At 47.7% G+C, this 22,619-nt stretch overlaps 1 protein-coding gene across 5 annotated transcripts in view; it reads left to right on the top strand.

The window, feature by feature from the left end:
- Positions 1-22,619, top strand: part of LOC141126663 (beta-arrestin-1) — a 229,097-nt gene that overhangs the window by 126,596 nt on the left and 79,882 nt on the right. For 2 of the 5 annotated variants that reach the window (XM_073612610.1, XM_073612611.1), the window contains exon 2: positions 6,876-6,906. The exons of the other annotated variants lie outside the window; for them this stretch is intronic. In XM_073612610.1, coding sequence (XP_073468711.1) covers positions 6,876-6,906 — 31 coding nt within the window. The remainder of the gene's footprint in view (positions 1-6,875; positions 6,907-22,619) is intronic. 5 annotated transcript variants of the gene reach the window in all.

The raw sequence follows: 22,619 nt of genomic DNA, 5'->3' as shown, positions 1-22,619 counted from the left end.
TTAAAATATATTTAAATAAGTAATATAAATATATATATATGAATTAAAAATATGTATTGAAAAATGTAAATAGTTAAAATATAAATAAAGAAAAAAGTATATAAAATATAAATAGCTTAAAAAAAGTATATACAAATATAAGTAAAGATTTATTACAAATTTCAATAAAAAAATGTATATAAAAATATAATTAAATATTTATCAAAATATCAATAAATAAAAGTATATAATATCAAAAAATAAACAGTATATACAAATATAAATAAATATTTATTCGAATATACTTAAATATATGTATTGTATATAAAATATAAATACATATTTATTCAAATTTACATAAATAAATATATGTATACCAGATATGTATATAACAGGGTATATAAAAACATGTATTCTTGCACTCCCAGGCAAAATACAGAAATCCTATTTATCCTACAAACACCACAGGATGCCAAGAAAAGCAAAGCTGTATGACCCTAGTGCAATAAATTAATGGGAACGGGTCCAGAGTTTCTGTTCACAAGACTCCAAGTGATCTTGTGTGGAAATTGGTAGATCAGAAAGGATGTCAAAGTATTAAACTAATTTTTGGGGGCTCTAAAAATGTAACTACATCATAGTCTGTTTTTACAGTCTTTTTTTTTAAATAAAATTTGCTCTTATTTAACACTTTATTAACCCCTTAATAAATAGCAATAAAAAAACCTCAGCCATAAATTATAGTTAAGGGGAGAAGGAAGAAGGAGTCAATTAGGGCTAATTAGGGAAAACTAGTGCCATAATCAGACCTAATTAGCTTCTTCCCCTTTTGCAAATAATTGTATTTTAATATTTACTAATAATATATTTATTATAAGTGGACCAGCCCTTTAACACACATATTTGAATCTTTTACAATATGTAACAATTAATCTCTCCATGAGTCTCAATTCCTCTGAGCTCCTGTGGGCAGTAAATGTACACCTGCTGTGCCCATTATGAGGGGTTCCCACCATCCCTGTGCTGAGTTCCCGGGTCTGTACACCTGCTGTGCCCATTATGAGGGGTTCCCACCATCCCTGTGCTGAGTTCCCGGGTCTGTACACCTGCTGTGCCCATTATGAGGGGTTCCCACCATCCCTGTGCTGAGTTCTCGGGTCTGTACACCTGCTGTGCCCATTATGAGGGGTTCCCACCAACCCTGTGCTGAGTTCTCAGGTCTGTACACCTGATGTGCCCATTATGAGGGGTTCCCACCATCCCTGTGCTGAGTTCCCAGGTCTGTACACCTGATGTGTCCATTATGAGGGGTTCCCACCATCCCTGTGCTGAGTTCCCAGGTCTGTACACCTGATGTGCCCATTATAAGGGGTTCCCACCATCCCTGTGCTGAGTTCCTGGGTCTGTACACCTGCTGTGCCCATTATGAGGAGTTCCCACCATCCCTGTGCTGAGTTCCCAGGTAGTGTAGGCATGTAGTATTTTTGCTAAATTCCTTTTTGTATATTAGTGTCTCTGCAGTCAGTGTTGGGTTGTGGTCAGCCTAAGGGATCTCTAAAAATGGAGTGTATTTTCTCTGCCACTTGCTCTTTGAGTGTGTTCCAGCAGGATGCGCTAGAGAGGTATCATTCTGTGTTATGAATGTTTGATGGCCAGCCGACTTAGAAAAGTATGCAGAGGATCCTTCCCATGTTGTCCAGTCATGGAACATAATGCGTGCTTGTGGACTTTCTGCACGGTTATGTTACTACATGTAACTTTATCTGCATCCTCAGAGCCCATAATACACTCCAATTTTCCTTTATATAGGATTTTTCACATATATATATATATATATATATATATATATATATATATATATATACAGTATATACAGCGCCTTGAAAAAGTATTCATACCCCATGAAATTTTCCACATTTTGTCATGTTACAACCAAAAACATAAATGTATTTTATTGTAATTTTATGTGATAGACCAACACAAAGTGGCACATAATTACCATACCATTCCATTGTAGCTCTGGCTGTATGTTTCGGGTCGTTGTCCTGCTGGAAGGTGAACCTCCTCCCCAGTCTCAAGTCTTTTGCAGACTACAACAGGTTTTCTTCTAATGCTCTGTACACATGACCAGTGATGCTGTCGGAATAAACGCTGAAGGTTTTTCCGACGGAATTCCGCTCAAGCTGTCTTGCATACACACGGTCACACCAAATTCCGACCGTCCAGAACGCGGTGATGTACAACACATATGACGGGACTAGAAAACGAAAGTTCAATAGCTTCTGTCTCGTACTTGCTTCAGAGCATGCGTCATTTTTGGTGCATCGGAACAGTATACAGACGAGCGGTTTTTCCGATAGTAATTTGTTCCGTCTGAAAAATATAGAAGATGTTCTCTATCTAAGTCTGTCTGAATTTTCGACGGAAAAAGTCCGATGGGGCATACACATGGTCAGAATATACGATGAAAAGCTCCCATCGGACTCTTTCTGTTTGAAATTCCGCTCGTGTGTACGCGGCATAAGATTGTCCTGTATTTGGCTCCATCCATCTTCCCCTCAACTCTGACCAGCTTCCCTGTCCCTGCTGAAGAAAAGCATCCCCACCACATGAAGCTGCCACCACCATGTTTCACAGTGGGGATGGTGTCTTCAGGGTGACGTGCAGTGTTAGTTTTCCACCACAAATAATGTTTTGCTTTTAGGCAAAAAAGTTACATTTTGGTCTCATCTGACCAGAGCACCTTCTTCCACATGTTTGCTGTGTCCTCCACATGGCTTCTCGCAAACTGCAAACAGGACTTCTTATGACTTTCTTTCACCAATGTCTTTCTTCTTGTCACTCTTCCATAAAGGTCAGATTTGTGGAGAACACGACTAATAGTTGTCCTGTGGACAGATTCTCCCCCCTGAGCTGTGGATCTCTGCAGCTCCTCCAGAGTTACCATGGGCCTCTTGACTCTTCTCTGATGAATGTTCTCCTTGCCCGGCCGGTCAGTTTAGGTGGACGGCCATGTCTTGGTAGGTTTGCAGTTGTGCCATACTCTTTCCATTTTCAGATGATGGATTGAACAGAGATCTGTGAGATGTTCAAAGCTTGGGATATTCTTTTATAACCTAACCCTGCTTTATACTTCTCCACAACTTTATCCCTGACCTGTCTGGTGTGTTCCTTGGCCTTCATGATGCTGTTTGTTCACCAAGGTTCTCTAATAAACCTCAGAGGGCTTCACAGAACAGCTGTATTTATACTGAGATTAAATTACACACAGGTGGACTCTATTTACTAATTAGGTGACTTCTGAAGACAATTGGTTCCATTAGATTTTAGTTGGGGGTATCAGAATAAAGGGGGCTGAATACAAATGTACCCCCCACACTTTTCACATATTTATTTGTAAAAAAAATGTTGAAAAACATTGATAATTTTCCTTCCACTTCACAATTATGAGCCACTTTGTGTTGGTCTATCACATAAAATCCTAATGAAACACATTTACGTTTTTAGTTGTAACATGACAAAATGTGGAAAATTTCAAGGGGTATGAATACTTTTTCAAGGCACTGTGTGTATGTATATATATATAAATATATATACTGTATGTAACTTCTACTTTATATAAATATGTTGTGTAGATATCCTTTGTTATACATTGTCGGCTTTCCACAGTCACATGTCTACTAAGCTTTGTTTTCCCCCCTCTGGTCTGCGGTCTGCCTAGTTCTGTACGTTGCTCCTGAAGCTCCACTCCGGCAGACTCCGGATCCCGGTGCAATCCATGTATAGCTAATATATACCTGCAGCAAGGAAATCAATGGCTCCCTTCCCATGGTGCACTGGGGTCCTTCCATGCAGGGAATCCCTGGTGGTCAATGTATAAAATATTCCCTGCAAGTGTTTTTATTACTGGCTCTCCACAAAGGAGAAAAGTCATGTGACCACAGTGTTTGCAGCGCATGCGATGGTTGTATCGATCAGAAGTGCCATTGTAGGGGGAAGGCAGACGGACTGCTGAATGGAAAGCATATTGATTTCCTGCGGAACAAAGAGCTCATTCACTGCTCACCATTGTCAGGGAAGGGAACAGGTCCTCTGGGCACCGCTGGGCGCCCCCTACAGGGGAGGGAACAGGTCCTCTGGGCACCGCTACATGGCAGGGAACAGGTCCTCTGGGTGCCCCCTTCAGGGGAGGGAACAGGTCCTCTGGGCACCGCTGGGCGCCCCTACATGGCAGGGAACAGGTCCTCTGGGCACCACTGGGCGCCCCCTACAGGGGAGGGAACAGGTCCTCTGGGCACCGCTGGGCGCCCCTACATGACAGGGAACAGGTCCTCTGGGTGCCTCCTACAGGGGAAGGAACAGGTCCTCTGGGCACCGCTGGGCGCCCCTACATGGCAGGGAACAGGTCCTCTGGGCACCACTGGGCGCCCCCTACAGGGGAGGGAACAGGTCCTCTGGGCACCGCTGGGCGCCCCTACATGGCAGGGAACAGGTCCTCTGGGCACCACTGGGCGCCCCCTACAGGGGAGGGAACAGGTCCTCTGGGCACCGCTGGGCGCCCCTACATGACAGGGAACAGGTCCTCTGGGTGCCTCCTACAGGGGAAGGAACAGGTCCTCTGGGCACCGCTGGGCGCCCCTACATGGCAGGGAACAGGTCCTCTGGGCACCGCTGGGCGCCCCCTACAGGAGAGGGAACAGGTCCTGGGGGCACCGCTGTGTGCCCCCTACAGGGGAGGGAACAGGTCCTCTGGGTACCGCTGGGTGCCCCCTACAGGGGAGGGAACAGGTCCTCTGGGTACTGCTGGGCGACCCCTACAGGGGAGGGAACAGGTCCTCTGGGCACCACTGGGCGCCCCCGACTGGGGAGGGAACAGGTCCTCTGGGCACTGCTGGGTGCCCCCTACAGGGCAGGGAACAGGTCCTCTGGGCATCGTTGGGTGCTGCCTACAGGGGAGGGTATAGATCTTCTGGGCACCACTGGGTGCCCCCTACAGGGGAGGGAACAGGTCCTCTGGGCACCGCTGGATGCCCCCTACAGGGCAGGGAACAGGTCTTCTGGGGCACCGCTGGATGCCCCCTACAGGGCAGGGAACAGGTCCCTGGGCACCGCTGGGCGCCCCCTACCAGGCAGGGAACAGGTCCTCTGGGCACCGCTGGGCGCCCCCTACAGGGGAGGGAACAGGTCCTCTGGGCACCATTGGGTGCCGCCTACAGGGGAGGGTACAGGTCTTCTGGGCACCACTGGGTGCCCCCTACAGGGGAGGGAACAGGTCCTCTGGGCACAGCTGGGTGCCCCTACATGGCAGGGAACAGGTCCTCTGGGCACCCCTGGGCGCCCCCTACAAGGGAGGGAACAGGTCCTCTGGGGCACCTCTGGGGCACCTCTGGATGCCCCTACAGGGCAGGGAACAGGTCCTCTGGGCACCGCTGGGCACCCCCTAGAGGGGAGGGAACAGGTCCTCTGGGCACCGCTGGGCGCCCCTACATGGCAGGGAACAGGTCTTCTGGGCGCCTCCTACAGGGGAGGGAACAGGTCCTCTGGGCACCGCTGGGGGCCCCTACATAGCAGGGAACAGGTCCTCTGGGCACCGCTGGGCGCCCCCTACAGGAGAGGGAACAGGTCCTGGGGGCACCGCTGTGTGCCCCCTACAGGGGAGGGAACAGGTCCTCTAGGTACCGCTGGGTGCCCCCTACAGGGGAGGGAACAGGTCCTCTGGGTACTGCTGGGCGACCCCTACAGGGGAGGGAACAGGTCCTCTGGGCAAAGCTGGGCGCCTCCTACAGGGGATGGAACAGGTCCTCTGGGCACCACTGGGCGCCCCCGACTGGGGAGGGAACAGGTCCTCTGGGCACCGCTGGTTGCCCCCTACAGGGCAGGGAACAGGTCCTCTGGGCACCGTTGGGTGCTGCCTACAGGGGAGGGTATAGATCTTCTGGGCACCACTGGGTGCCCCCTACAGGGGAGGGAACAGGTCCTCTGGGCACCGCTGGATGCCCCCTACAGGGCAGGGAACAGGTCTTCTGGGGCACCGCTGGATGCCCCCTACAGGGCAGGAAACAGGTCCCTGGGCACCGCTGGGCGCCCCCTACAAGGCAGGGAACAGGTCCTCTGGGCACCGCTGGGCACCCCCAACAGGGGAGGGAACAGGTCCTCTGGGCACCGTTGGGTGCCGCCTACAGGGGAGGGTACAGGTCTTCTGGGCACCACTGGGTGCCCCCTACAGGGGAGGGAACAGGTCCTCTGGGCACAGCTGGGTGCCCCTACATGGCAGGGAACAGGTCCTCTGGGCACCCCTGGGCGCCCCCTACAAGGGAGGGAACAGATCCTCTGGGGCACGTCTGGGGCACCTCTGGATGCCCCCTACAGGGCAGGGAACAGGTCCTCTGGGCACCGCTGGGCGCCTCCCACAGGGGAGGGAACAGGTGCTCTGGGCACCGCTGGGCGCCCTCTACAGGGGAGGGAACAGGTCCTCTGGGCACTGCTGGGCGCCCCCTACAGGGGAGGGAACAAGTCCTCTGGGGCACCGCTGGATGCCCCCTACAGGGCAGGGAACAGGTCCTCTGGACACCGCTGGGTGCCCCCTACAAGGCAGGGAACAGGTCCTCTGGGTCACCGCTGGGTGCTCCCTACAGGGCAGGGAACAGGTCCTCTGGGGCACCCATGGATGCCCCCTACAGGAGAGGGAACAGTTCCTCTGGGCACCGCTGGGCACCCCCTACAGGAGAGGAACACCCCTCCACCTCTCACAGGTCACAGTGTGTCAGTAGGGGGGTGATATGTGGGGAGGGGTCACATAGTCCTGAGGAGTAATAACTATGCACAGAACTTGTTAGTATGTTTCTGTTATAATATTCTAATTGTTTTCTATCTTTTTTTTTGTTTTTTTGTTACAGAGTTTTTAAAAAAGCGAGTCCAAATGGAAAGGTGAGTGACATCATGTATACCTGATGACTTCACAAAATTCCCCAGTCTCTTGCCCCACCCCTTTCATCCATTGGATTTCAGTTATTTTATTCATGAAGGCTCAGCATCACCTGTGGGCGTTACCTAGGCAAATGCAGCCTGCCTAGCAACGCCCACTTCTCCACACTGACTTCCACCTATTAGGGCAGCTTGATATTTGCATAGCTCCTACCACTGCTTGCATCAGGACTGAGGGCTGTTAAGAGGAGTAGTGGGGCATAAACCAAAAATCTCTGTATTTTGCCTAATATGTTTATCTCCTCAGCACCATCTAGTGGCCATAATGTAATTTTCCTAATTGAAGTGTTTCAGGAAAATACTGCATCATGGCCACTAGATGGAGCTGATGATCATAGGCTAGATGGAGATTATTTGTCATGGAGGAGAGTGACTTAATTTATAGATAGCCCTCCCCCAGGTGTATTTGGATGACTGCTTGCCCATTCTGGCTGTTATGAATACAGGTGGACTGTGACGGTACTGCAAGCAGCCAGATTCCTGCAAGGCTCTCCCTAAAAGACTCCGCCAGGGAGTTTAACATGCCAGCATCCACCAAACCCTGTAATGCTGGTTTTTTGAGTGGAGCTGCCCTTGACATAAGGAGCGACTGTATTCCTGGAGGGTGACATTCGCAATAAGTACTGTAAACTGAGTTGCAGTTTGGTGAGTAAAAAAAGTATTTGATCCCCAAGCAAAACGTGACTTAGTACTTGGTGGAGAAACCCTTGTTGGCAAGCACAAGAGGTAAGACTTTTCTTGTAGTTAGTGACCAGGTTTGCACAGATGTCAGACGTTCTTGTAGTTAGTGACCAGGTTTGCACAGAGGTCAGACATTTCTTGTAGTTGGTGACCAGTTTTGCACAGAGGTAAAACGTTTCTTGTAGTTGGTGACCAGGTTTGCACAGAGGTAAGACGTTTCTTGTAGTTGGTGACCAGGTTTGAACAGAGGTAAGACGTTTCTTGTAGTTGATGACCAGGTTTGCACAGAGGTAAGACGTTCTTGTAGTTAGTCACCAAGTTTGCACAGAGGTAAGACGTTTCTTGTAGTTGGTGACCAGGTTTGCACAGAGGTCAGACGTTTCTTGTAGTTGGTGACCAGGTTTGCACAGTGGTCAGACATTTCTTGTAGTTGATGACCAGGTTTGCACAGAGGTAAGACGTTTCTTGTAGTTGGTGACCAGGTTTGCACAGAGGTAAGACCTTTCTTGTAGTTGGTGACCACGTTTGCACAGAGGTCAGACATTTCTTGTAGTTGGTGACCAGGTTTGCACAGAGGTCAGATGTTTCTTGTAGTTGGTGACCAGGTTTGCACAGAGGTAAGACGTTTCTTGTAGTTGGTGACCAGGTTTGCACAGAGGTAAGACGTTTCTTGTAGTTGCTGACCAGGTTTGCACAGAGGTGAAAGTTTCTTGTAGTTGGTGACCAGGTTTGCACAGAGGTAAGACGTTCTTGTAGTTAGTGACCAGGTTTGCACAGAGGTCAGACGTTTCGTGTAGTTGATGACCAGGTTTGCACAGAGGTCAGACGTTTCTTGTAGTTGGTGACCGGGTTTGCACAGAGGTCAGATGTTTTTTTGTAGTTGGTGACCAGGTTTGCACAGAAGTCAGATGTTTCTTGTAGTTGATGACCAGGTTTGCACAGAGGTCAGACGGTTCTTGTAGTTAGTGACCAGGTTTGTACAGAGGTCAGACGTTTCTTGTAGTTGATGACCAGGTTTGCACAGAGGTCAGACGTTTCTTGTAGTTGATGACCAGGTTTGCACAGAGGTAAGACGTTTCTTGTAGTTGGTGACCAGGTTTGCACAGAGGTCAAAGTTTCTTGTAGTTGGTGACCAGGTTTGCACAGAGGTAAGACGGATCTTGTAGTTAGTTACCAGCAGGCATGTACTGGCCATCGGGACTACTGGGAGATTCCCGGTGGGCCGATGGCTCAGTGGGCCAGTCAGGTGCAGTCCTGGAGCCGCTCCTCTCTGACAGTGAGTGATCGCAATTTCACTCCTGTCAGGAGGAGCAGCTTCCATCATATGCTGGAGAGAGCATTAGGCGTTATGCTCCCTCCAGCCTGCAGGGGGAGATAGACCAACGGCAGACTTTCCTTCCTCTCTCCCCTTATCACTTGTTATCACATGACTGGAGAGAGGAACGAGAAGCTGCTTTCAAAACTGTGAGTACATGTGGGAGGGGGAGGACACTCTGATGTGAAGGGGACTGCTGATGGGGGCTCTCTGATGTGAAGGGCTTCTGATGGGGACACACTGATGTGAAGTGGGCTGCTGGTGGGGACTCTGATGTGAAGTGGGCTGCTGATTGGGACACTCTGATGTAAGGGGGACGCTGTTGGGGAGACTCTGATGTAAGGGGGACGCTGTTGGGGACACTCTGATGTAAGGGGGACACTGTTGGGGACACTCTGATGTAAGGGGGACGCTGATGGGACACTCTGATGTAAGGGGGACGCTGTTGTGGACACTCTGATGTAAGGGAGACGCTGTTGGGGACACTCTGATGTAAGGGGGCGCTGTTGTGGACACTCTGATGTAAGGGGGGCGCTGTTGGGGACACTCTGATGTAAGGGGGACGCTGTTGGGGACACTCTGATGTAAGGGGGACGCTGTTGGGGACACTCTGATGTAAGGGGGACGCTGTTGGGGACACTCTGATGTAAGGGGGACGCTGTTGGGAACACTCTGATGTAAGGGGGATGCTGTTGGGGACACTCTGATGTAAGGAGGGGTGCTGTTGGGGACACTCTGATGTAAGGGGGACGCTGGACACTCTGATGTAAGGGGGGCGCTGTTGGGGACACTTTGTAAGGGGTACGCTGTTGGGGACACTCTGATGTAAGGGGGGGGCGCTGTTGGGAACACTCAAAATTAAAGTGGGCCGGTCATGAGGAAGTCAAGGGCCAAATTTTTGTCCCAGTCCAGCCCTGGTTACCAGGTTTGCACAGAGGTCAGATGTTTCTTGTAGTTGGTGACCAGGTTTGCACAGAGGTCAGATATTTCTTGTAGTTGGTGACCAGGTTTGCACAGAGGTCAGATGTTTCTTGTAGTTGGTGACCAGGTTTGCACAGAGGTCAAAGTTTCTTGTAGTTGGTGACCAAGTTTGCACAGAGGTAAGACGGATCTTGTAGTTGGTGACCAGGTTTGCACAGAGGTCAGATGTTTCTTGTAGTCGGTGACCAGGTTTGCACAGAGGTAAGACATTTCTTGTAGTTGGTGACCAGGTTTGCACAGAGATAAGACGTTTCTTGTAGTTGGTGACCAGGTTTGCACAGAGGTAAGACGTTTCTTGTAGTTGGTGACCAGGTTTGCACACATCTCAGGAGGGATTTTAGTCCACAGACCTTCTCTAAATCCTTAAGGTTTTCTTGGCTGTCTCTTGGCAACTCTAAGTTTCAGCTCCCTCCATAAATATTCTATAGGATTAAGGTCTGGAGACTGGCTAGGCCACTCCGTGACTTTAATGTGCTTCTTCTTGAGCCACTCCTTTGTTGCCTTGGTGGTATATTTTTGGTCATTGTCATGCTGGAAGTAGGGTTGCCACCTCATCCCTTTAAACCCGAACACATATTAATTACACGGGTTCTGTCTGTGGCTGATTAAGGTGGTAAAAAAACTCACTCGATGCCTTACCTGCATTAAACTAGCCTCAGCACCTGTGTAATTCATATGTGTTCAGGTTTAAAGGGATGAGGTGGCAACTCTAGCTGGAAGACCCATCCATGACCCATCTTCAGTGTTCTGGCTGAGGGAAGAATGTTCTCATCCAAGATTTTACAATTCATGGCCCCGTCCATTGGCCCCTCAATGCGGCAAAATCGGCCTGTACCTTTATCAGAGAAACAGCCCCAAAGCATCATGTTTCCACCTCTGTGCTTGACTGTAGGCATGGTGTTCATCAATATTATGTAAACTCTTGGAGGGGATGATAAGGGACTATATACAAGATTTTAGTAATAAGAACGGTATCATTAGCAGTAATCATCATGGATTCATGAAGAATCGTTCTTGCCAAACCAATCTATTAACCTTCTATGAGGAGGTAAGTTGCCATCTAGATCAGTGGTTCTCAACCTGGGGGTCGGGACCCCCTCGGGGGTCGAATGATGATTTGCCAGGGGTCACCGAATCAGAAGTCACCGAATAGCTACCGTTCCTGGAGCCTGCACCGCTCTCCCTGCAGGGCTGTCCCTGGAGCCTGTGGCCACCCAGCAGGGCTGTCACTGAAGCCTGTGGCTGCCCATCAGGGCTGTCCCTGGAGCCTGTGGCCACCCAGCAGGGCTGTTCCTGATGCCTGCGGCCATCCACTTAGCCTCTTTGCAGCTGCCCATTCAGTTCACGGCATTGCTGGGGGACAGAGACTAGAGGTCAGCTGACTGGTGAGAAATGTGAAGTGGGAGGGGCTGGAGGAGACCCTACCTCCTGATTTCGGCATAGGTGTCACTGCTACAAGACACCACAAAGTCGGAGACGCAGTGAATCCGGAGACACAGCGTGTAACACTACCTGTCATTATAGTTGCCATTAAAAGTCCCCACTACAGTTCTCAGATCAGCAGATGACCTTGATCAAGAGCACCTAAGTTGGATGATCAGACCTCCCCCCACCATTATCACTCATCCCATTCCCCTCACCCCCCCAGCAAGGACTTAGAGAAGGAATAAAAATAGAGAATACATGGAAGGGAGAGGGAAAAGAGGGGGAGGAACAAAGAAAAAGGGAGAGAAAGAGTAATGCCACGTACCCACAACCGTTTTTTCTGTTGGAATAAACTCTGAAGGTTTTTCCGACTGAGTTTTGACGGAGTTCCGCTGAAACTGTCTTGCCTACACATGATCACACCAAAGTCCGACCGTCTAGAACGCGGTGACGTACAACACGTACGACGGGACTAGAAAAAGGAAGTTCAATAGCGAGTAGCCAATAGCTGCCGTCTTGTACTTGCTTCAGAGCATGCGTTGTTTTTGGTCTGTCGGAACAGCATACAGACGAGGGGTTTTCCCGAAAGGGATTGATTCCGTTGGAAAGCTTTAAAACATGTTCTATTTTTAGGTCCATCAGAATTTTCAAAAAAAAAAGCCTGATGAGGCCCACACACGATCGGAATGTCCGATGAAAAAATTCAGTCAGACTTTTCCTGCCAGAAAGTCCGACCGTGTGTACACGGCATTAGAGAACAAGAAAGACAGCTAGAGAGAGGGATGGGGGAAAAAAACAAGAAGTTAGGATAGAGAGAGATAAAAGGGAAATAAAGGAGAACAAAGAGAGTGGTAAATCCTAAAATGTACCATAAGGGGTTTTAATACTGTACGAGTGGAAGGGACTCAGGGAGCGCTAAATGTCCGTGGGTTAGAGGTGCAAATTACTTGTCTTGCCTTGGGTGCTGACAACCCACGCTACGAAAATTTTACTGTTAGGGGTCCCCCAACTTGGGAAATTTTATCAAGGGGTCACGGCACTAGTAAGGTTGAGAACCACTGATCTAGATAAAGGAAGGCCCGTAGACGTGGTGTATCTGGATTTTGCAAAAGCATTTGACATAGTTCCCCATAAACGTTTACTGTACAGAATAAGGTCCGTTAGCATGGACCATAGGGTGAGTACATGGATTGAAAACTGGCTACAAGGGTGAGTTCAGAGGGTGGTGATAAATGGGGAGTACTCAGAATGGTCAGGGGTGGGTAGTGGGGTCCCCCAGGGTTCTGTGCTGGGACCAATCCTATTTAATTTGTTCATAAAAGACCTGGAGGATGGGATAAACAGTTCAATCTCTGTATTTGCAGACGATACTAAGCTAAGCAGGGCAATAACTTCTCCGCAGGACGTGGAAACCTTGCAAAAAGATCTGAACAAATTAATGGGGTGGGCGACTACATGGCAAATGAGGTTCAATGTAGAAAAATGTAAAATAATGCATTTGGGTGTCAAAAATATGAATGCAATCTATACACTGGGGGGGAGAACCTCTGGGGGAATCTAGGATGGAAAAGGACCTGGGGGTCCTAATGAGATGATAGGCTCAGCAATGGCATGTAATGCCAATCTGCTGCTAACAAAGCAAACAGAATATTGGCATTAAAAAGGGGATCAACTCCAGAGATAAAACGATAATTCTCCCGCTCTACAAGACTCTGGTCCGGCCGCACCTGGAGTATGCTGTCCAGTTCTGGGCACCAGTCCTCAGGAGGGACGTACTGGAAATGGAGCGAGTACAAAGAAGGGCAACAAAGCTAATAAAGGGTCTGGAGGATCTTAGTTATGAGGAAAGGTTGCGAGCACTGAACTTATTCTCTGTGGAGAAGAGACGCTTGAGAGGGGATATGATTTCAATTTACAAATACTGTACTGGTGACCCCACAATAGGGATAAAACTTTTTCGCAGAAGAGAGTTTAACAAGACTCGTGGCCACTCATTAAAATTAGAAGAAAAGAGGTTTGACCTTAAACTACCTAGAGGGTTCTTTACTGTAAGAGCGGCAAGGATGTGGAATTCCCTTCCACAGGTGGTGGTCTCAGCGGGGAGCATCGATAGTTTCAAGAAACTATTAGATAATCACCTGAATGACCGCAACATACAGGGATATACAATGTAATACTGACACATAATCACACACATAGGTTGGACTTGATGGACTTGTATCTTTTTTCAACCTCACCTACTATGTAACTATGTAACTATGTGTTCTTAGGGTCATAGTCAGAACTTTTCTTCCTCTAAACACGGCAAGTTGAGTTAATGCCAAAGAGCTCAATTTTGGTCTCATCTGACCACAACACTTTCTCACAATCCTTCTCTGAATCATTTAGATCATTGGCAAATTCCAGATGGGACTGTACCTTCTTGAGGAGGAGGACCTTGCGGGTGCTGCAGTATTTCAATCCATGGCGGCGTATTGTGTTACCAATGGTTTGTTTGGTGACTGTGGTCCCAACTGCCTTGAGATCATTCACAAGCTCCTCCCGTGTAGTTCTGGGATGATCCCTCACCTGTTCTCATGACCATCCTAAACCCATGAGACGAAATCTTGCATGGAGCTCCAGACAGGGACAGTGGACAGTGTAAAAAAAATTATAAAATAAATAAGAAAAAAAATGAAAGGGACAGTGTAATACTAAAACATAAAATAAATAAGAAAAAAATAAATAAAAAATAAAGGGACAGTAAAAAAAAAAAAATGAAAGGGACAGTGCAATACTAAAACAATAAAATAAATAAGAAAAGAAATACAAATAAAGGGACAGTGTAAAAATAAAAAAATAAAATAAATAAGAAAAAACAAACAAAAACAATGAAAGGGACAGTGCAATACTAAAGCAATAGAATAAATAAGAAAATAAATAAAAATAAAGGGACAGTATAAAAATAAATAAAAAAATTAATAAAATAAAATATTTTTTGTTTTAAAGAGCCCCCATCCCTCCATGCCTGTGTGCAGGAGTGCACTCAGAGGTGGGTCGCACACACATATGTAAATGATGATCGCACCACACATGTGAGGTATCGCCGCGAACGTTAGAGCGAGAGCAATAATTCTAGCATTAGACCTCCTCTTTAACTCTAAACATGTAACCTGTAAATGTTTTTAAAGCGTCACCTATGAAGATTTTAAAGTACAGCAGTTTGTTGCCACTCCGCAATTTTAAAGCGTGACATGTTAGGTATCTATTTACTCAGCGTAACATCATCTTTCACATTCTACAAAATAACTTTGGTGTGTATATTTTTTTTTCCCAAAAAATTGCATTTGAAAAACAGCTTCACAAATACAGTGTGCCATTAAAATTTGCAACGATCACCATTTTATTCCATAGAGTCTCTGCTAAAAAAAAAAATATTTTTTTTTTGCTAGAAAATTACTTATAACCCCCAAACATTATATATATATATATATATATATATATATATATATATATATATATATATATATATATATAATGTTTGGGGGTTATAAGTAATTTTCTAGCAAAAAAATACAGATTTAAACTTGTAAACAAAAAGTGGCAGAAAAGTTCCGGTCAGAAAGTGGTTAAGGGGATTTAAATGTCATCTATCAGGCAGGCGTGAGACAGGGCGAGCTCTCAGACGGCAGAGCTGTCCTCTCACCGCCGGTTACCATGGCAACTTTAAATATAGACAGAATAGAATTTTGATTTACTGGAATGGCAAATCCACAGAGACCGGAGCCGTGTGACCGAAGAGATAGACACTGACTTTGTTAAATTGCTTCCTCTCGTCTTCTACAAAGTTACAATGTACAGTCTGATCACTGGGGGAGGGGAGAATGAGAAAATGCTTCCTCCTCCTTCTACAAAGTTACAATGTACAGTCTGATCACTGTGGGAGGGGAAAAGACAGGTGCACTTTATTTAAGACATTTGATCACACAACTAATTTGATTTAATAATGATTTTTTCTACAACAGTATCTTTTTCCCTTCATAGTGATGGGTTTTCATTGCAGGGCCGGGTCAAGGGGTAGGCAGGAGGGGCAGTCGCCTGCTGCGTTTCAGCAAAAGAGGGCAAAAAAAAGGGGGCGGGACCTGCAACCTATAATGCTGAAGAAGTTCACAGCTCATGCAGGTAGGGGGCGCACTTTTCACCTTGCATGTTTTGTCCATCACATCACCAATGATGGTGGATGGGTTCGGGATTGGCAGACTTTTGTTTAACTACTTTAGCTCCTTTCATGACCAGGCCATTTTTTTTTTTTTGCGATACAGCACTGCGTTACTTTAACTGAGAATTGTGCGGTCATGCGACTCTGTAGCCAAATAAAATTTTCCCCACAAATAGAGCTTTCCTTTGGTAGTATTTGGTCACCTCTGCGGTTTTTATTTTATGCGCTATAAACAAAAAAAGAGCGACAATTTTGAAAAAAAAAAAAAAAAAAACAAACAATATTTTTTTACTTTCTGCTATTAAAAAAATCCAATAAAAATGTTTGAAAAATCTAATTTCTTCATCAATTTGTATTTTTCGACATATTTTCGGTAAAAAAAAAAAAAAAAATGCCAATAAGCGTGTATTGATTGGTTTGCGCAAAAGTTATCGCGTCTACAAACTATGGGATAGATTAATGGAATTTTTATTTATTTGATTAGTAATGGCGGTGATCATCAACTTATAGCGAGACTGCGATATTGCGGCGGACGAATCGAACACTAACTCTTTTGACATTTTTTTGGGAACCAGTGATACCAATGCAGTGATCAGTGCTAAAAATATGGGGCCAGTCGCCAAATGGTTAAAAATGTTAACTGGTCTTCCCAGTTTTTTTGCACCATCATCTCTCTGATACAAATATTATTTCCATAGATCATCCCCCCCATCTCCTCCGCTCTTTCCATTCTTCCCCTTCGAGGGAAGACGTGTGCTTCCCGCAGGCAGACCGGAGATCAGAATCGCTGATTTGTCTTCACAATACCTCGGCGTGTTCTGCCTCTGTGTGTTTCCTTTTATTTATGTCTTTTAATCACGTCGCCCGCCACTTGATCACCAATGGGAGGCCGAGGAAATGTTCCAGCCACCATCACTGCGGCTTTTATAAATAACTAATGGAGGACCTGAGCTCAGAGGAAGGTTCTAGAAAAAAAAATGATTATGTACTGAATGGTATGGGGAGATGTATATACACATACGGGATACCCCCATCCAACGCCGTACACCCCCAATTATTTCCAATGTATCATTTTTTATGTCTCTGACATATACCGCAGTGCTGTACAGAGAACACTGAGCCAGTCACATCAGTCTCTGTACCAGAGGAGCTTACACTCTAATGTCCCCTCGTCCACAGTCACACACTATTATTATTATACATTTATATAGCTCTGACCTATACCGCAGTGCTGTACAGAGAACACTGAGCCAGTCACATCAGTCTCTGTACCAGAGGAGCTTCTCCACCAGGTGGTTCTGTTGGCTCACTCTGCTTTGGTCTCAGCTGGAGGAAACATCCAGCCTGGGCCTGTCCTGCAGGCTTCTCCCCCAACCACCATGCAGTCGGTGGGGGGGAGACGAAGGTGGAGGCTCCCTAGAGGCACTGAGGCCTAAACCATGTGCTCAAGCTGCAGTGGATCCTGGGCCTGTCCCTATGCAAGAGGAGTCCCTACCAGTCTTTGAGGATAAAGTGGTGAAAAGACTTTGCCGCATTACTAAGGAGGAACAGAAACTTTCTGTCATGAAAGAAGATTTCAGGAAAAATAAATCCCTGAATAGTAAGTCTGGGAGCAGTAACAGGGAAGTCTCCAAGCTGAAGTCTCTGGAAGAGGCATTGAAAAAGCAGGAGAAGTTGGTCGCCTCTCTGAAGCAAAGCAGCAGTGTGTTCAGGGAGAAGTATGAGAATGAGGACAGATTTTAACACATGGAGAGTGCCTGTTCCAGTACCAGCCAGAGGGTGGATGCCGCAGTAATGGCGACAGTATGGATGGGGGGTAAGGAAGTGGCTTCACATAGTGGCCCCAGTACTACCCCTGTCTCAGGATCTGTCGCACCTGAGTCAGTATCTGCCCCCCTCCCTCCCCAGCAGCCTGGGTCATCTCAGGAGGAGGTTGAGGAAAATGGCGGATTGCTGCAGGTCATTACAGAAATGGAATCTCCCTTGAGTGGCACCGGCTCATCAGATGAAGATCTTGGTAAAGGAGTGCTTGCTGAAAATCTCTCTCAATGTGTGGAGGACTTTCCTGAGATTGTACCTTCCAACAGATCCTTGCAATCGGCAGGGCATGCAGGAGGAGCTGGCATGTATATAGACAGAGAAGTTTCTGCTGGCTGTGAGAAGGAGTCCCACGTAGACACTAGGACTGCAGAGCAGGAATGTCGCATGAACATTGAAACTGCAGAGCAGGAGAGCCGTATGAACTCTGAAACAGCTGGTGTTTTTTCTAAACTGAAGTCTTTACTTGATCACGGGACTGCTGGTAACTGTGGTACTTCTGGGAGTATGGTGAGTGGGACTGTTGTGCTGGAGGGGAGGATTAAGTGGTAGGTAATTTACCAAACCAGATTTCAGAGGTTCCAATGCAGCCAGTTAATGTGTCATCTGTCCCAGTTAGGAATTATGCTAGGGCTGTGTTGGGACAAAGTCATGCTGCTGGTGGAAGGGATCCAACTGTGCGACTTTGACCTCACGCACCTTCCTCCATTAAATGCAGGAATGTGGTACAGCTCAGGTGGGAAGGAGGAGGTATTCCACCTATCAGGAGGGTGGTTGTGGATAAGATCCTAGCCATGGGATTTAAGGTGGTGTATATTTATTTTCTTATCAGTCTGGCTCGTTCCTATGAATATGATTTGTTATTTGTGCGTTAGGAGTCACTAGATCTCTTTTGGGAACGGTTTGAGCATGTGCCAGGATATTGAAGAGTCGGGGTTGGCGGAGGTTGTACCAGGGGATCCTAGTGTCTCTGTCCCATCAGAATCTGTGTCTGTGGGGCCATCTGTGGTGTCAGTGTCCCCCCAGTCTGTGGTTTCTCAGTCAGTGTCAGTGTGGTTGTCAAATCTGTGTCTGCACCTATTGTTTCTCCTAGTTTAGTGAAGGCAGTGGAGGGTGCTGGACCAGCGTGTATGGTGGTGCCAACCCCTTCTCCTCAGCGTGGCAGAAGTGTGGCTGGAGGTTGGCAGACACCGAGGGGTGGAGTGAGGGATGGATTGGATGATGGTTGAGGGGAGGTGGGAAGGGAATGAGAGTGGCTGGTGCAGAATCCAAGGTAAATAATGTGGAAGTCAGGGTTAAAGATGTGGAAGTTGGGGTGAATGATGTGGAAGTCAAGGTGAAAGATGTGGAAGTTGGGGTGAATGATGTGGGGAGAGGGGTTAATGGGGGGGGCTTTGGAAACGGTGAGGGTGGAGGTATCAAATACAAATAAATTAATCTGCTAAGAAGTCAGTGATTTCTATGGAGGAGGAATCGCAGAGAATAACAAGACGTGTAGGGTCTCCGAGTACTGAGGGGGGTGAGCAAGCTAAGAAGCATGTATCCAAAGCATCCTGATGGCAGTTAAATCTTAAAATGTTTCTTAGCCTGGATTGTGTTTAAGTTGAGGTTCGGGGTTTGTAGTCTCTTTTTTGTTTACATTTATATAGCTCTGACATTAACCGCAGTGCTATACAGAGATCACTGAGCCAGTCACCTCAGTCTCTATACCAGAGGAGTTTACACACTAATGTCCCCCCACAGTCACTGTGTCCAGTAGAGGAAGTCAGTAGAGTACAATACATTTAAATACAGGGAGGTCTGGACAGCTCTGCTCCCAAGAGCTTACAATCTAAGAAAATCAGTTGAAAACATCCAGAAGATGAAGGAATTATCAGAGAACTCTTCGGAGGACTCGGCTCTCCTGGGCTCTAATCTTACAAGTGGGGCGACATGAAACGTATGCAAATTTCCGGCCACGTTTGAGCGCAGAAGTGCTTTTCAAAGGCAGTGAAATGCAAAGTAAGACTCTCTCCCGCTGTGAGCCGAGGATGGCGAGTAATACGTGGAGATGAGAGGGGCCACGGATCATGAGCAGATCTGTCCTCAAAGAGGAACCCCGCGCCTTCCAGTCACTTCATATCTTCAGTTCACATTTGATTGGTAGAGATTTTTTTCTCTTTTTTTGAGATTAGGCATGAGTGAAATGAAGGGGTGTATTTATAAAAACAGTTGCAGAGAGATTCTTCTTCTGAAATGGCATTCGTTCTTGCCAATAAGGGCAAAGTCAAATGTTGCTTGGCTTGGCTTAAGGAAATACTACATTATGGCCACTAAATGGAGGTGAAGAGCATAGCAAATCAATACTTATATACTATGCATTTCAGCTCCATCTATTGGCCATGATATCGTATTTTCCAGATTCAGTTTATTTTTATATAAACAAATAATATTTAACTTGGAGAGAACATAGCTTAGTAACATTTAACTTCAACCCCCCCCCCCCCCCTTCACACAGAATGGATGGAGAATTTCACAGCTCTGCAAATTTTCCATAAATACACCCATAAGACTTTCTGCTTTGGCTTACATTGAGGTCCCTGGCCATGATACAGGCATGGCACTCCTATCCTGGATCAGGTTGGTTATGATACACGCAGTGTCCTCCCATGCTGGGTCAGGTTGGTCATGATACACGAATAGCATACCTATGCTGAGTCAGGCTGGCCATGATACACATAGGGCCCTCCCACACTGGGTCACACCAGTCACATTGCACGCAGGGTCCTCCCACATTGGGTCAGGCTGGCCATGATATACGCAGGATCCTCCCACGCTGAATCAGGTTGGAAATGATTCACATAGGGCCCTCCCACGCTGGGTCAGTCAGGCTAGCCATGATACACGCAGGGCCCTCCAATGCTGGGTCAGGCTGGTCATGATACACGCAGAGTCCTCCCATACTTGGTCAGGCTGGCCATGATACATGCAGGACCCTCTTAGGCTGGGTCAGGCTGGCTATGATACATGCAAGGTCCTCCTATGCTGGTTCAGGGTGGCCAAGATACTTGCTGGGTCAGGCGGGCCATGATACATGCAGGACCCTCCTATGCTAGGTCAGCCGACTATAATACACAGAAGGCCCTCCCATGCTGGTTCATGCTGACCATGATACACGCAGAGTCCTCCCATGTTGGGTCAGGCCAGTCACATTGCACACAGGGCCCTCCCACACTGGGTCAGGCTGGCCATGATACATGCAGAGTCCTCCCACGCTGGGTCAAGCTGGCCATGATACACACAGGGTCCTCCAACATTGGTTCAGGCTGGCCATGATACACACAGGGTCCTCCAACATTGGTTCAGGCTGGCCATGATACATGCAGGGTCCTCCAACGTTTGGTCAGGCTGGACATGATACATGCAGGGCCCTCTTATCCTGGGTCCGGCTGGCCATGATACATGGAGGGCCCTCTCACGCTAGGTTAGACTGGCCATGATACACATAGGGCCCTCCCACGATGGGTCAGGCTGGCCATGATACACGCAGAGTCCTCCCACGCTGGGTCAGGCCAGTCACATTGCACGCTTGGTGGGTCAGGCTGACCATGATACATGCAGAGTCCTCCCACGCTAAGTCAAGCTGGCCATGATACACACAGGGTCCTCCAACATTGGTTCAGGCTGGCCATGATACACCCAGGGTCCTCTGTTTGGTCAGGCTGGACATGAAACATGCTGGGTCAGGCTGGCCATGATACACACAGGGTCCTCCCACGCTGGGTCAGGCTGGCCATGATACATGCAGGGCCCTCCTACGCTGGGTCAGGCTGGCTATGATACACACAGGGCTCTCCCACGCTGGGTCAGGCTGGCCATGATACACGCAGGGTCCTCCTACAATGGGTCAGGCCAGTCACACCACATGCAGTGTCTTCAATGCTGGGTCAGGCCATTCAAATTACACTTGGGGTCCTTCCACAGTGGGTTAGGCCGGTCACGTTGCATGCAGGTTCTTCCCATGGTGGGTCAGGCAGTTCATGTTATACTCAGGGCTCTTTTCCTCCATGCTGGGCCTGCATTTGTGCTTTGTGGCACACTATAACAGAATGTTAGTGTGGTGGGGGTAGTGATAACGCCTAACCACAGGAGGCAGGTCCACAACGCCCTGTATTTCAGTAAGTGTGTTAAATGAAGCTGGGTGTCAATGAAAACAGAAGAGGAGTGGTGCTGAATCTTAAAGTGGATGAGTCTGTGAGGGATAGCGCTGAGGAAGAGGGGAATATTGCAGTGAGAGCCGTGTGATTCATTTTTAACACTGCTAAAATAAATTAATAAATCAAAGTGCCATGCTACGTCAAGCCAGTTACATTACATGCAGGGCCTTCCCACACTGAGTCAAGCCAGTCATGTTATACAGAGGGTCCTCCCACGCTGGGTCAAGCCAGTCACATTGCATGCAGGGTTCTCCCACACTGGGTCAGGCTGGCCATGATACATGCAGAGTCCTCTCAAGCTGGGTCAAGCTGGCCATGATACACACAGGGTCCCCCAAGATTGGTTCAAGCTGGCCATTATACACCCAGGGTCCTCTGTTTGGTCAGGCTGGACATGAAACATGCTGGGCCCTCCCACGCTGGGTCAGGCTGGCCATGATACACGCAGGGTCCTCCTACATTGGGTCAGGCCAGTCACACAACATGCAGTGTCTTCAATGCTGGGTCAGGCCATTCAAATTACCTGTACACTTGGGGTCCTCCCACACTGAGTCAGGCCAGTCACGTTGCATGCTGTGAGGGATAGCACTGAGGAAGAGGGGAGTATTGCAGTGAGAGCCGTGTGATTCATTTTTAACACTGCTGATAAAATAAATTAATAAATCAAAGTGCCATGCTAGGTCAAGCCCGTTACATTGCATGCAGGGCCCTCCCACACTAAGTCAAGCCAGTCATGTTATACAGAGGGTCCTCCCACGTTGGGTCAAGCCAGTCACATTACACACAGGGCCCTCCCATGCTGGGTCAAGCCAGTCACATTACACACAGGTCCCTCCCACTCTGGGTCAAGACAGTCACATTACACACAGGGCCCTCCCATGATGGGTCAACCCAGTCACATTGCACACAGGGCCCTGCCACGCTGGGTCAAGCCAGTCACATTACATGCAGGGCTCTCCCATGCTGAGTCAAGCTGCACATGGTACTTGCAGTGCCCTCCCGCGCTCAAGCGAGTCAAGCCGGTCATGTTACATACGGCACC

Source organism: Aquarana catesbeiana, linkage group LG02 (assembly GCF_042186555.1).
Source record: "Aquarana catesbeiana isolate 2022-GZ linkage group LG02, ASM4218655v1, whole genome shotgun sequence".
Lineage (NCBI taxonomy): Eukaryota > Metazoa > Chordata > Amphibia > Anura > Ranidae > Aquarana > Aquarana catesbeiana.
Note: the sequence above shows the minus strand (reverse complement) of the source record. Positions and strands in the feature narration are given on the sequence as shown.